Below are 13,207 nucleotides of genomic sequence, written 5' to 3' on the forward strand. Positions count from 1 at the left end.
CGTGTTACAAGCGATGTTCTACTAGGGAATCATTGCTATGTACAATCCAGGGTTGCAGAACAGACTGGTCATACAGCTAGTAGTGAAGGCTTGCATATGGACTGGTGTATTAGCACGGATGACATGGAATGATTGATAGATATGGCAGCTAGAATAACCAATGCATTGTTACAAATAACAGAAGTACAAGTGGTGATATATACAGACGTACAAACTAAACTCCAAGGGCAATTCAGAACAGTGGCGGATCCAGGCTTTGCGGGGCCCTGGGCAATTGACTTTGGCGGGGCCCTACTTACCGGAGGGTCTGGCCTCCCCCCCCCCCGCCCAGGGTTTTTTGAAAAAATTAGCTTTAAAAATGCTTTTTAAGGCGTTTTTTTTTTAAAACCAGTCAGCTGTGTTTGACCAACTTATAAAACTGACCTTATTTGTGCACTATTAGCTGCATTGGGAGCGGGCACGCAAGGCCAGCGGCATAGAAGCGACGTCGTCTTGCTGCTGGCTTTACATATGAAACCCTGCTCACCAATTGATGCAAGAAAACCAGGAAGAAAGAAGAGTTTACAGCAGCGAATACTGGTGAATAAGGGCTAGTTCACACGTGGGCAAAGGGGAGGTTTTTGACAGCGGAATTCGCTTCAAAAACCTCTCCTTTAACATGGTGGTCTATGTAGACCACTAGCTTTTTTTTTCCTCCTAGCGTTTTCCGCCTGAAGAAGCGACATGACCTTTCTTCAGGCGGAAAACGCCTGAAGAATTGCATAGAAGTGAATGGGAGGCGAAAACCGCGCGGTTTTCGCCTGCAGTTTCTATAGCACATATAGGAAAAAAAAACCCTAGCGAAAACCGCTAGCGAAAACCGCGTCAAAAACCTCGTCAAAAACCGTGTGGAATGCAAAAAACAGCGTCAAAAAAACTCCTCGAGGTTTTTTACCTTGCACAAATAAGCTAGGCGGTTTTCACGTGTGAACTGACCCTAAGAGACATGGAAATACCCCTTTAAGGGCCTCTCGCTTCTAACCCATACCTCCCAACTTTTGAAGATTAGAAAGAGGGACAAAATGTGCAGCGCGCCCACTTTTCTGTTGCTCCATTCTCATTCATTTCTCATGTGCTCCCACACAGTATAATCCTCCTACAGTCACCCGTAAATTATATGCCCCCCCCTCCATCTCTCCCCCAGTTTCATATACACCCTTTATCTGCCCCTAGTGTCATGTCCCCCCTCCATCTCTGTCCCCACTTTCATGTCCCCCCAGTTTCTGCCCAGTTTCATGCCACTCTCCCCCCATTCATCTGCCCCAGTGTCACGCCGTTCTCTCCCCCCCCTTCATCTGCCCCAGTGTCATGCCGTTCTCTCCCCCCTTCATCTGCCCACAGTTTCATGTCTCCCCCCTCGTCTCTGCCCCAGTGTCATGCAGGATGCCAATAAGCTGAAATCTGGACATACCTCCCGCCGTCCGGAACCGTTTTATTATATTATTATGCTATCCAAGGGCGGACTTACTATCCTGTTCGCAACATCATTGGAGAAAACAGATTATTTATGAACTGTAATAGGATAAATATTAAACATGACAACTAAAAACTGTTTTAATACAATATCTGCATGGGATCTTTTATTGAACAAGAAGAAGAATTCTAGAAAGTACAACAGGTGTCAAATATGTACCACATAGTATCAGAATATGTATCACCTAGTCAGAATTACATGGCTGGGTTCACACAGTGCGGTTTTTCTCTAAGGCTACACATTTCTCTAAATCGGGCAGAAAACCAGTGGATCCCCATTATAGTCTATGGGGTCTGTGGGTCTCCGTGCGGACCCGAATGCCGCAGACCTGAAAGTGAGCATAAGCCAAGCGTTTACTTACTGGTCTTGCGGTAACCACTCGACCAATAACGCAACCGCATACAGCTGAAATAATATGCCGCCATGAAAGCAGCAGAGGCTCCGGGACGGGATTCAGTTATTTCATACGGAAAGCGATAAAAGACAAAAAAGTAACCCAGAACCAGAGAACGTGCAATTACAGAAATCTACCACTAGAGGTCACCAGAGGACCTACGAGTAAATGAGTGACACAGACATATTATGGTACACTGAGAACGCTCTTAAAATGGGCCAAACAACATTTTGGGATACCATAGATTCAAGCATTTGCCTAGTACTGACGGAGACGGACACATTCACCAGCTACATGACATACTCAGTTTGGCAGATCATAGGAATGTTTATGGCAGACTCCTCCTCTGTAGTGGTATTACATTCACGCTGTGTATATACACCTCTCTACATGTCTCTTATCACTTAGCGACAGAATTCTAGGACATGAAATTCATTCACCTACAGAGCCCGACTCCTCCCACACGTGACTGGTCGCATAGTGATGACGTTACGAAAGGTCCTTCAATCCCCAATGATATAATAACTACAGCTCTCTTCCTTCTATTGGTGAGTGATATGACGTACCCCTAGTCTAGTGAGCCTAGGACGGGGTGACAATGTGTGTGACCTACCTCTTTCTGGATAAGTCAGGGTGCCGTGTGCTTGTGTCTGGGAACTGTACAGTAGCTGCTGATAATACACATTGTAGCGGTGTGCAGCATATCGGGCAGGAAAGGCTAGCTTTGTCTAGTTATTTATTGGTGTCTCTAAGCGAATTTATCTTGAATTTCAGAAAATATTGCTAAGCAGTGGCATAACTAAAGTCTTGTGGGCCCGGGTGCAAACTTTTGTCCAAGACCCAATTCTTAATTGTAGCAGTTATGGGCAATGAGGCGATATCTCAGATACTTTAAAGGGATTCTACCACTAAACCAACATTTTTTTCTAATTATCAAGTCGAATAGCCTTAAGAAAGGCTATTCGTCTCCTACCTTGCTCAGTCACCTCCAGCCCGCCGTTCCATAGAAATACTGTTTTTTACCGGTATGCGTCCCCATTGCTACCAGAGAACTGTCTCCAGCGACGCCTCCATCTTCAGCTGCATCCTCCCCTTCTCTCGTCGTCTTGTCTGGGTCAACTCCAACGCCTGCGCAGTCGGCTCTACCAGTGAGACATAACTAGAGCCGACTGTGCATGCCGGCCATTTTTGGGAGGCCGCTCTTACTCTTGTAGTTTAATACAGAAACAGCCTCCCAAAAATGGGCGCTGGCCAGCATGTGCACTCGGCTCTGCTCGTTGCAGTTTGACCCAGCCGGAAGACAGAAGAGGCGGTTGCAGTTGAAGATGGAGGCGTCGCTGGAGACAGTTCTCTGGCAGCAATGGGGACGCCCCCATTGCTGCGAAAGAACTCATTTGCATACCTGTAAAAACCGGTATTTCTACGGAATGGCGGGCCGGAGGCAGCTGAGCAAGGTAGGAGACGAATAGCCTTTCTTAAGGCTATTCTGATGTGGTAAATAGAAAAAAACGGTTTGGTGGTAGAATCCCTTTAAAGAGGACCTTTCACCAGTTTTGGGCACATGCAGTGTTATACACTGCCAGAAAGCCGACAGTGCGCTGATTTCAGCGCACTGTCGGCTTTCCCGATCTGTGCCCGGTGTAAAGAGCTTACGGTGCCGGTACCGTAGTGCTCTATGGTCAGAAGGGCGTTTCTGACCATTAGCCAGAGACGTCCTTCTGCCTCGCGGCGCCAATCGCGCTGTGCTTTGGAGCGGGGAGGAACTCCCCCCTCCCGCTCCTGATAATACTCGTCTATAGACGAGTTGTGAGCGGAGGGAGGGGGCGTTCCTCCCCGCTCCACAGTACAGCGCGATTGGCGCCGCGAGGCAGAAGGACGTCTCTGGCTAATGGTCAGAAACGCCCTTCTGACCATAGAGCACTACGGTACCGGCACCGTAAGCTCTTTACACCGGGCACAGATCGGGAAAGCCGACAGTGTGCTGAAATCAGCGCACTGTCGGCTTTCTGGCAGTATATAACACTGCATGTGCCCAAAACTGGTGAAAGGTCCTCTTTAAAGGGGTAGCGGCCCCCCCACTCACCCACCCAGTGTTACATGCTCTACAGTGGTCTGCCCCACACACAGTGTTGCATGCTCCACAGTGGTCCGCCCCACACACAGTGTTGCATGCTCCGCAGTGGCCCCCACACCGTATTATTCAATTATAGTCTAACCGCTTTTAACTTAGGTTTCCGTTCTTTTGGTTCCCAAGTGGACATGAAGAATGGAAACCTAGCTGCAGTTGTGAACCTAGCGGCAGAATGACATCCAAGTGTATTCCATGACGTACTTACCACTGTGGGGGATTCCAATGAATAATTATAGGATCTGCTGTATGTTCGTCAGAAGCCCTCTCAGAGGACTATTGGTTTGCACGCTAGGTCGTGTGCATCAGGCCAAAGCCACAAGCATCAATAACTCAGTGGACCTGGAGACTGCAAATAACAGCCAAAAATGACTGGTTTTCAGCTGTGATTCCTGGTCAACCAGCCCTGGATTTCAACTATTACATTGAAAAGGTTAAAAACCCTGGGTGAACAAGCAGCAATTGACATGCTGTGTGTTCAGAATACACTGTACAAGATATTGCAGCTCCTCGAGAGTGACAGTGGGCCTCTTGTCTGCTTCTCTGATCAGTGCTCTCCTTGCTCAACCTGTTAAGTTTACATGGACAGCCATGTCTTGGTAGGTTTGCAGTTGCAGAATAATTTCTTCATTTTTGGATGATGGATTGAACAGTGTTCCTTGAGATATGTTTTTATAACCTAACCCTGCTTTAATCTTCACAATCTCTGACCTATCTTTGTGAGGTCATTGGTTTTTCTGATGCTGCTTACTCACTAATGTCCTCTAACAAACCACTAAGGCCTTCACAGAGCAGGTGTATTTATACTGAAACTATATTACACACAGCTGGACTCTATTAACTAATTAAGTGACTTCTGAAGGTAATTGATTGCTCTGGATTTTAAATAGGGATATCAGAGCACAGGGGGCTGAATGCCTTTGCAAATCACACTTTTCAGATTTTTATTTGACTACAATTTTGAAAACCATGTATAAATTTCCTCCCACTTCACAATTATCTGCTACTTTGTGTTAGTCTATCACTTAAAATTTCAATAAAACACATTTAAGTTTGTGGTTGTAAAGTGACCAAATGTGAAAAAATTCAAGGAGTATGAATACTTTTGCAAGCCACTGTATCCTCTGAGATCTTTTTTATAAGGCAGCGAAAGAAGCACTTTAATGCCCTGTGGCAAGTCCCAGTGTTTAATGAAACTCTGCTGGTGATTATTTATATATCCGCTTGAGTTATAGCTGCAAGCTGTTTTGCAGTAATCCAACATTTTTATTTGGGTGCATTGTATTAGTATAATATTGGAAATCCCTTATTCAATGGCAGTGCTCATCAAGGTTTGCTAAGACCTAGCAGCTCTGTTACTCCTGGAGGCACCTGGTGATCACATAACCGCCATGTCCAATAGAGGTAGCTGCCCTGCTGCTTCCTCTGTTTACGACATAGCGCTCATTCACTGCTAATTAGGATGTAAAGGAGAAGTTAAAAGTGGTAATAATCTACTTCTGTGTTCTCCCAAGGATCTTGAAACTCATCCTCCTGCTGCTGTAGGAGAATAAACTGCAGTGAAGGATGTCCCTACAAACTTGACACTGGTTCCATCCATCATAAAAACACAGTGGCCAGTCCCTATTAGGTTAAATGGGTTTTCCCATGAACTTAGGCATACTTAAATTTGTGGATAATTAAAAGTTAAAGGAAATCTATCATATCTAGCAATAGGCATTTTTAACTAAACTTATCTTTGTGTAGCCTTTAGAAAGGCTATTCCAGGGATACCTTTAATTCTATCATTGGCGCTGGTGTTTTTGAATTATCCCAGTTTTAGTGATATGCAAATTAGCCAGCACGAAGCACCAAAAGCCTTCTAGCTGTTGTTTGAGCACCGCAGCAGCATCATCAGTCTTCCCCTTTTCACCGCCCTTTGGAATTAGAGAAGAAATGTAGGAGGAGGGATCCTGTGTAAAGAAGGAGGCTGTGAGAAGGAGAAGGCTGCTGCGGTGCATAAGCAACACTAAGGGCCCGTTCACACGGAGTAAATGCGCATGTATTTTGGCAAAATACATGTATAAAAAATACACGTGTAAAAATAAGACAACCATTGAATTCAATGACATTTTATACGTGTATTTTGACGTTTATTTTGACGTGTCTTTTTACACTTGTAAAAAAAATGTCATTGAAGTCAATGGGAGTCTTATTTTTACACATGTATTTTTTACACATGTATCTTGCCAAAATACACGCGCGTTTACTCCGTGTGAACGGGCCCAAGGCATTCGGTGCTCTGTGCTGGCTAATTTTCAGATCACTAAAACCAGGATAATTCAAAAACGTCAGTGCCGATGATAGAATAAAAGGTATCCCTGGAATAGCCTTTCTAAAGGCTATGCAAAGATAAGTTTAGTTAAAAACGCCTATTGCAAATGATAGATTCCCTTTTTAACCTTCATGAAAAAATATATAGTTAAAATTCCCGGAAAATCTGACAGCGTTGGCTGGAATGCTCTATTTAATCCAGCCACTATGTCTCTTTGTCTTTTGTTTCCTTCTGTCCCTGAGATTCTTTCTGACTTTGCTCCTCCATCTCTAAGTTGCGTCCTTGACTACCCAACGTCTTCCTCCTTCATTCTCCTTTTTTTCCCTCTATCTTTGTTTAACCTACTAACTACCTCTCTTCTTTCTTTCTTTCTTTCTTTCTTTCTTTCTTTCTTTCTTTCTTTCTTTCTTTCTTTCTTTCTTTCTTTCTTTCTTTCTTTCTTTCTTTCCTTTCTCTTTTTTCCCTCTCCTTCTTCTGCTTCTCCTTCCTTTCCCACTTTGTCTCTTTCTTCCTTTTCTTCTTGTCCTTCTTCTTTTACCTTGTCCTCTTCACTTCCACCTTCTTCTCTATCGCCCCAAACCCCCATATCATACCACCTTGTTCCTCTATTCATAAATACCCCTCCCCCCTCAGTTCTTAAAGGGATTCTACCATTAAAACATGTTTCTTTTTTCTAATGACCACGTCGGAATAGCCTTAAGAAAGGCTATTCGTCTCCTGCCTTTTGATGTGGTCTGCGCCGCGCCGCTCATCCGAAATACCGTTTTTTCCCGGTATGCTAATGAGTGTCCGGCAGCAATGAGGGCAGGCCCCAGCGCTCATACGCTGATGGAGGCGTCCCCACTGCTGCCGGAACTGGGCAATCCAGCCACGCCTTCTTCCTTATCTGCCTCCTCCCCTTCTGTGTCCTCTTCTTTCGTCGTCATGGGTGACGCATGCGCAGTCGGCTCTGGCAGTGAGACGCTGTTAGAGCCGACTGCGCATGCCGGCCGGCAGCCATATTTGCTCCGCGAAGTATTTGCCAAACATAGTGTACTGCGCATGCTCAGTAAGGTCCGTACAGCCCTCTAACGCCTGGATGAGTTCTCTCGCGCGTCGGAGGGCTGTACGGACCTTACTGAGCATGCGCAGTACACTATGTTTGGCAAATACTTCGCGGAGCAAATATGGCTGCCGGCCGGCATGCGCAGTCGGCTCTAACAGCGTCTCACTGCCAGAGCCGACTGCGCATGCGTCACCCATGACGACGAAAGAAGAGGACACAGAAGGGGAGGAGGCAGATAAGGAAGAAGGCGTGGCTGGATTGCCCAGTTCCAGCAGCAGTGGGGACGCATCCATCGGCGTATGAGCGCTGGGGTCCGCCCTCATTGCTGCCGGACACTCATTAGCATACCGGGATTTCGGATGAGCGGCGGAGACCACATCAAAAGGTAGGAGACGAATAGCCTTTTTTAAGGCTATTCCGACGTGGTCATTAGAAAAAAAAACATGTTTTAATGGTAGAATCCCTTTAAGCTTTGTCACACATAACCAAGTTCTTTTTGATTTTATAACAAGTCTATTGATAAACTGCAGGATTGTGTTCCTTATGCTATAAGTTACTCTACTATTTTTTGCTATCTACTACTATGTACTCCTTTTATAGTTCATCCTGGGGAAATTTCAGTGATACAGTTTCATGGATGGTACAGTAGTATATAACAAGAGAGAAACACATACAAGCTCATGGCAGATAGAGAGATACTAGGAATCATAGCAACTAAAAAGAAAGAAACAAAGACACACTGCAGAATCATTTAGTTCTCTGTGTGAAGTGATGTTGATAATACAGGAGGGGGGTCACAACATGTAGATATAACAGGCAGAAACTTTTTTTTTTTTTTTGCAGAGGTGGGGGACATTTGCAGCTATCACGATAACATATGGTAGTTCTTTGGTAGGTAGTGAGATCTCCTGCTCACAGCTGATAGTTCGGTATCTTGCATCAGCAATAATGTCCATTAACCATAAAAAATACCCCAAATGTCCTTCATCACAAGCCCTGCTCGTTTCTTCTTACCACTGTGTTCTGCCCAAAGAAGTCTGAAGCCATCCAGGTAGACAGGGTGCTGCTCTCTTGCCAAGCTTCCATAAACTCGTGGGGTAGGTGGGTGATGGTAGGTTCCCAGGCTGTAACAGAGTCCTACGTGTCCACAGTAAAAGAAAGAAATACCAGACAGCTATAGGCATCTTCACACATCAGCAATAAACAATAAAAAGCATCGCCTCGAAAGAAGAAGTCTGCACTTTCATGCAGGTTTCTCCTCCATGCCTTGTCTGCCGCATGGTGACCATGCTGTTCTTAGCTTGTGGGGGGATGGTAACAGGCACATGTGCACACAGGAAAACTCCAGCTGAATCAGGTCTTAAGTCTTGTCCATGCTTTAACAATAGAAACAAAAGGAAAAAAATACCCCACAGGGTCTTCCATTCGATTTATAGTTGCTAATTCATAGTGCTAGTTGCTTGAGTAGAGGATTCTTGAAGATACAGACAAAAATAGTGAAAAGGAAAGATAAAGGTTGCTCTCAGCTTGGAGCTCTGTATCGAGGCTGCCACTCATGCGGCGCCATCTTGGAAAAAAAAAAAGAAAAAATGTATAGTTAAATAACTTGCAGAATTTTAAAGATTTTCTCTAATCTTGCTTGGATACGACCATGCAGGAACTTTATATGATCTGGAACAGAACAGCCTTTTCAGATTACCGTAATTTCTCAAATAAAATTTGCAAAATCTGCAACAAAAAACTCTGCATTTCCATAACGTGGGGACTTAGCCTAAGGCTATGGCATTTTACAGTCACTGCAAATCCTGTCCACACATAATTTGAAAAATATGCAAAGTGGAAATTGCATTATGCGAATTATACCAATGGAGATGCTGGTGGTTTCCCTATAGGTATAATGGAAGCAGAGAGTCAGCAGAGGAAACCTCTGCAGACTTTATGTGAAAAACGGGATACGTTGCCGCCTTGGCTTTTCCCACAGCGCTTTTTTCTCCGGCCTACTACGTGAGGCCTTAGCCTAAAGACATTTTCTCATGAAAAGAACTGTTGGTCTTGGGCACTATAATGTAATGTAAGTGTCATAACAGGGGGAACTGGTGACTCAGTTTTGCTGGATTACTAAATGGAAAGTTAGGTTAAAGGGGCTCTATAAGCAAAATTTTGCTGTATGAGCCCCACATATGCGTGAATAGCCTTTAAAAAGGCTATTCAGGCACCGCTTAATCTTATTTTAAACCCCCGTCCCGTTTTAAAATAAAACTGTAAAAACATATATGTAAATCATACCTTTGCAAGCATGGGGGGCGGTTTTGCACGATACGACGTCATCTTCAGGCACGCCTACCTCTTCTTTCTTCTTCTGTCGGCAATGCCCTCCGGTCCTGGCTGTTCTCGGCTTCATCTTTATCTTCTTCTGGCGGTTCAAATCTGATTGGTTGAAATCCGGCGCGTGCGCAGGTATGATTTACCTATATGTTTTTATAGTTTTATTTTAAAATGGGACTGGGGTTTCAGATAAGATTAGCGGTGCCTGAACAGCCTTTTTAAAGGCTATTCACGCATATGTGGGGCTAATACAGCAAAATTTTGCTGATAGAGCCCCTTTAATTAAAAAAATAACATCTTTTTGAAAAATTGGTGAGGAAGGTTTAAAATTAGCAAAAAAAAAAAAAAAAGGGTTTGAGCAAAATTTGCAGCTCTCTGATCCCAGTAAACTTCTCCAATGTGTTTCATTTGAAACTGTCAAAATTTAAATAGCTAAATTTATGCAAGCAAAAGTGACCCGTTTGTTCTCCCTTTCAGTTATTTAGGGGTATGAGAATCTAAATCCTCTGGTTATTCATAACCAACATGAACCCTGCTTGCTGGATGGTTAGCGCTTGTACAAGGACTAGATTGTGTCATGGACGAAGGTATGTGTTTATTTTGTTAATAATAATAATTTTTATTTATATAGCGCCAACATTACACAGCACTTTATAAATTGTGGGGTTCAAGTACAGACAAAGTATTACATTACAGAGAAATAGTCAATTCACACAATGGGACTGAGGGCCCTGCTCAAAAAAGCCATCACCAGTCAGTGTTTTTTAGTGTGCAAATGGGGCCTGGATATATAGTTAGTCTGAAGCTGCATCATATCCTGGGTGGGAGGGGTGGGGTAATGTGGGAACATGACAGAGGAGGGTTCATTTTAGGCATTGTACCTGCGGAAGGGTTTACATTAGGAATTGTGATAGGCCTGTCGGAAAAGAAGGTGTGTATTTAGATTGCGCTTGAAGATGTAGAAATTGAGAGTTAATCTGGTAGTCCAGGGTAAAGCATTTCAGAGAGGTGGTGCAACTTGGGAGAAGTATTGTAGTGTGTAGGGAAATCAAGAGGATTAAAGCAGACAAGGCCGGAGGACCCGATGGGATAAGCGCAAGAGTTCTTAAAATGTGTGGAGACCAGCTGTGTGGTGTTATTACGCACATGTACAATATGAGTCTAAAGCTGGGAGTGGTACCTCAACTGTGGAAAACATCTTTTTTTTTTTTTTTTAAATGTAGATTGTGAGCCCCACATAGAGCTCACAATGTACATTTTTCCCTATCAGTATGTCTTTTTTGGAATATGGGATGGAAATCCATGCAAACATGGGGAGAACATACAAACTCCTTGCAGATGGTTTTTTGCCCTTGGCGGGATTTGAGCACCAGGGCTCCAGCGCTGCAAGGCTGCAGTGCTAACCACTGAGCCACCGTGTGGCCCCCCCTGTGGAAAACATCTTGTGTGGTACCTGTACCAAAGAAACCCAACCCGATGGGCTACAATGACTACCGACCTGTAGCACTGACATCCCATCTGATGAAGGCCCTAGAGAGACTGGTCCTGACTCACCTACGCCATCTAGTTTGCTCCGCTCTGGACCCCCTCCTGTTTGCCTATTGACTGGGTATTGGGGTAGATGATGCCATCATCCACCTTCTTCACAGAGCTCTCTCTCACCTTGAGAAACCCGGGAACACTGTGAGAATAATGTTCTTTGATTTATCCAATGCGTTCAACACCATTCAGCCAGGGCTATTGAGAGAGAAGCTGAACCTTGGTGGAGTGAACCATCACCTGTCCAACTGGATCCTAGACTACCTCACAAACTGCCCTCAGTATGTGAGAGCCCGGGACTGTGTGTCTGACACTGTGATCTGTAGTACAGGGGCACCATAAGGTACAGTTCTTGCCCCATTTCTCCTCACACTGTACACTGCTGACTTTAGGAACTGTTATAGCCGCATTCGGCTATATCCTGGATCAATCAGTCAGTCCAAATTAAATGAGCATGTTTGTGCACAAATCGCTAATAATGAGACAGACACAGAGTTCCGTATCAAACCAGCCATGCTCTTCGCCCACCTCAGCATTACTGGCTCTTTATTGAAAAGTACACACACTTAAGAGACAAAGAAAGGAGGGGTTACTGCCCCCATGGCATTCCTGAGCTGCTGTCCATCTCCCATTGGCTCCAAACTTCAATGTCCAGCCAGACACCTCCTTGCTCCAGTCTGTGATATTCTGTTACTGGGTGTGCCAAATAAGAATCAAGCTCCATCTTGGTTTTAAGATCCTTTGTCTCTTTGACTATGCAACCTCACCAAGGAAAAATTAGTATTTCGATAACAAACATGCAATACAAAGTATAAGAATCTTGATTCATGTTCTCAGACTTGACAGAACAACTCATCCAGCTGTTACTTACAGAAGTACTCCGATGACTCTGCAATAGTAGGCCTTATTACTGATGGTGACAATAGGGAATACAGAGACTTAAACCGGGACTTTGTTGAATGGTGCCAGCAGAACCACCTCAGGATTAATGCTGGGAAGACCAAGGAGATGGTGGTGGACTTTAGTAAAAGGAGAAGTGCTCCAACCCCTGTGGAGATCCAAGAGACATGTATTGAGATAGTCAGGACCTATAAGTATCTGGGTGTGCTCCTCAATAATAAACTATACTGGGCTGATCACCTGGAGACACAGCACAGAAAGGGTCACAGCAGGCTCTACCTGCTCAGGAGGCTGAGGGCCTTCAGAGTCCAGGGGCCACTTCTTAGGGCCTTTTTCAACTCTGTGTTTGCTTCAGCCATCTTTTTCGGTGTGGCCTGCTGGGGGAACAGTATATCAACCAGGGACAGAAATAGACTTGACAGGCTGATCAGAAGGGCCAGCTCTGTCCTGGGGAGCCCTCTGGACCCAGTACAGGTGGTGGATGACAAAAGGACACTGTCTGTGGTGAGTTCCATGCGGGAGAACAAATCCCACCCCATGTATGAGACCTTAATGGCACTTGGCAGCACTGTAAGTGACCGTCTGCTTCACCCCAAGTGTGAGAAGGAGCGCTATTGCAAGTCCTTCCTTCCAACCATGATCAGGCTGTATAATCTACATCAGACCAAGCAAATATCACTCTGTACAGAAAACTAAATGATTATGATTATGAAATCTTCCTTCTTTCTTCTTCTGTTCCTTAGCTGCTATGGACTCCTAGTATATCTTCTCTTCTCAGCATATGTGTGTTTACTTCCATAATATATTACTGTGTATTATCCTGTATTTGTATTACTATGCTGCTGTAACATACTGAAATTTCCCCACTGTGGGACTATTAAAGGATTATCTTATTGGAAACTGGAGTGGGAGGTTCTGATAATAGAGGATGCTACTCTTAGGTCATTGACTGAACAGAGAGCATGGGTTGCGCGATAGAGATGAGCGAGGATATGTAGGGAGGTTCAGCATTATGGAGAGCCTTGTGGATGAGGGTGATAAGTTTATAT

At 44.5% G+C, this 13,207-nt stretch overlaps 1 protein-coding gene across 3 annotated transcripts in view; it reads left to right on the top strand.

The window, feature by feature from the left end:
- Positions 1-2,399: 2,399 nt before the first annotated feature.
- The window catches only part of PARL (presenilin associated rhomboid like), a 36,287-nt gene continuing 25,479 nt past the window's right edge, over positions 2,400-13,207 (top strand). Inside the window, exons 1-2 of one of the 3 annotated variants that reach the window (XM_075264346.1) lie at positions 2,401-2,455; positions 10,197-10,306. In XM_075264346.1, coding sequence (XP_075120447.1) covers positions 10,245-10,306 — 62 coding nt within the window. In that variant the 5' untranslated portion in view covers positions 2,401-2,455; positions 10,197-10,244. Of the gene's footprint in view, positions 2,456-4,616; positions 4,635-10,196; positions 10,307-13,207 lie in introns of those variants that run through there. The other 2 variants (XM_075264347.1, XM_075264348.1) reach the window with 2 other exon arrangements.

The sequence above is a fragment of the Leptodactylus fuscus genome, chromosome 2, assembly GCF_031893055.1.
Source record: "Leptodactylus fuscus isolate aLepFus1 chromosome 2, aLepFus1.hap2, whole genome shotgun sequence".
Taxonomy (NCBI): domain Eukaryota; kingdom Metazoa; phylum Chordata; class Amphibia; order Anura; family Leptodactylidae; genus Leptodactylus; species Leptodactylus fuscus.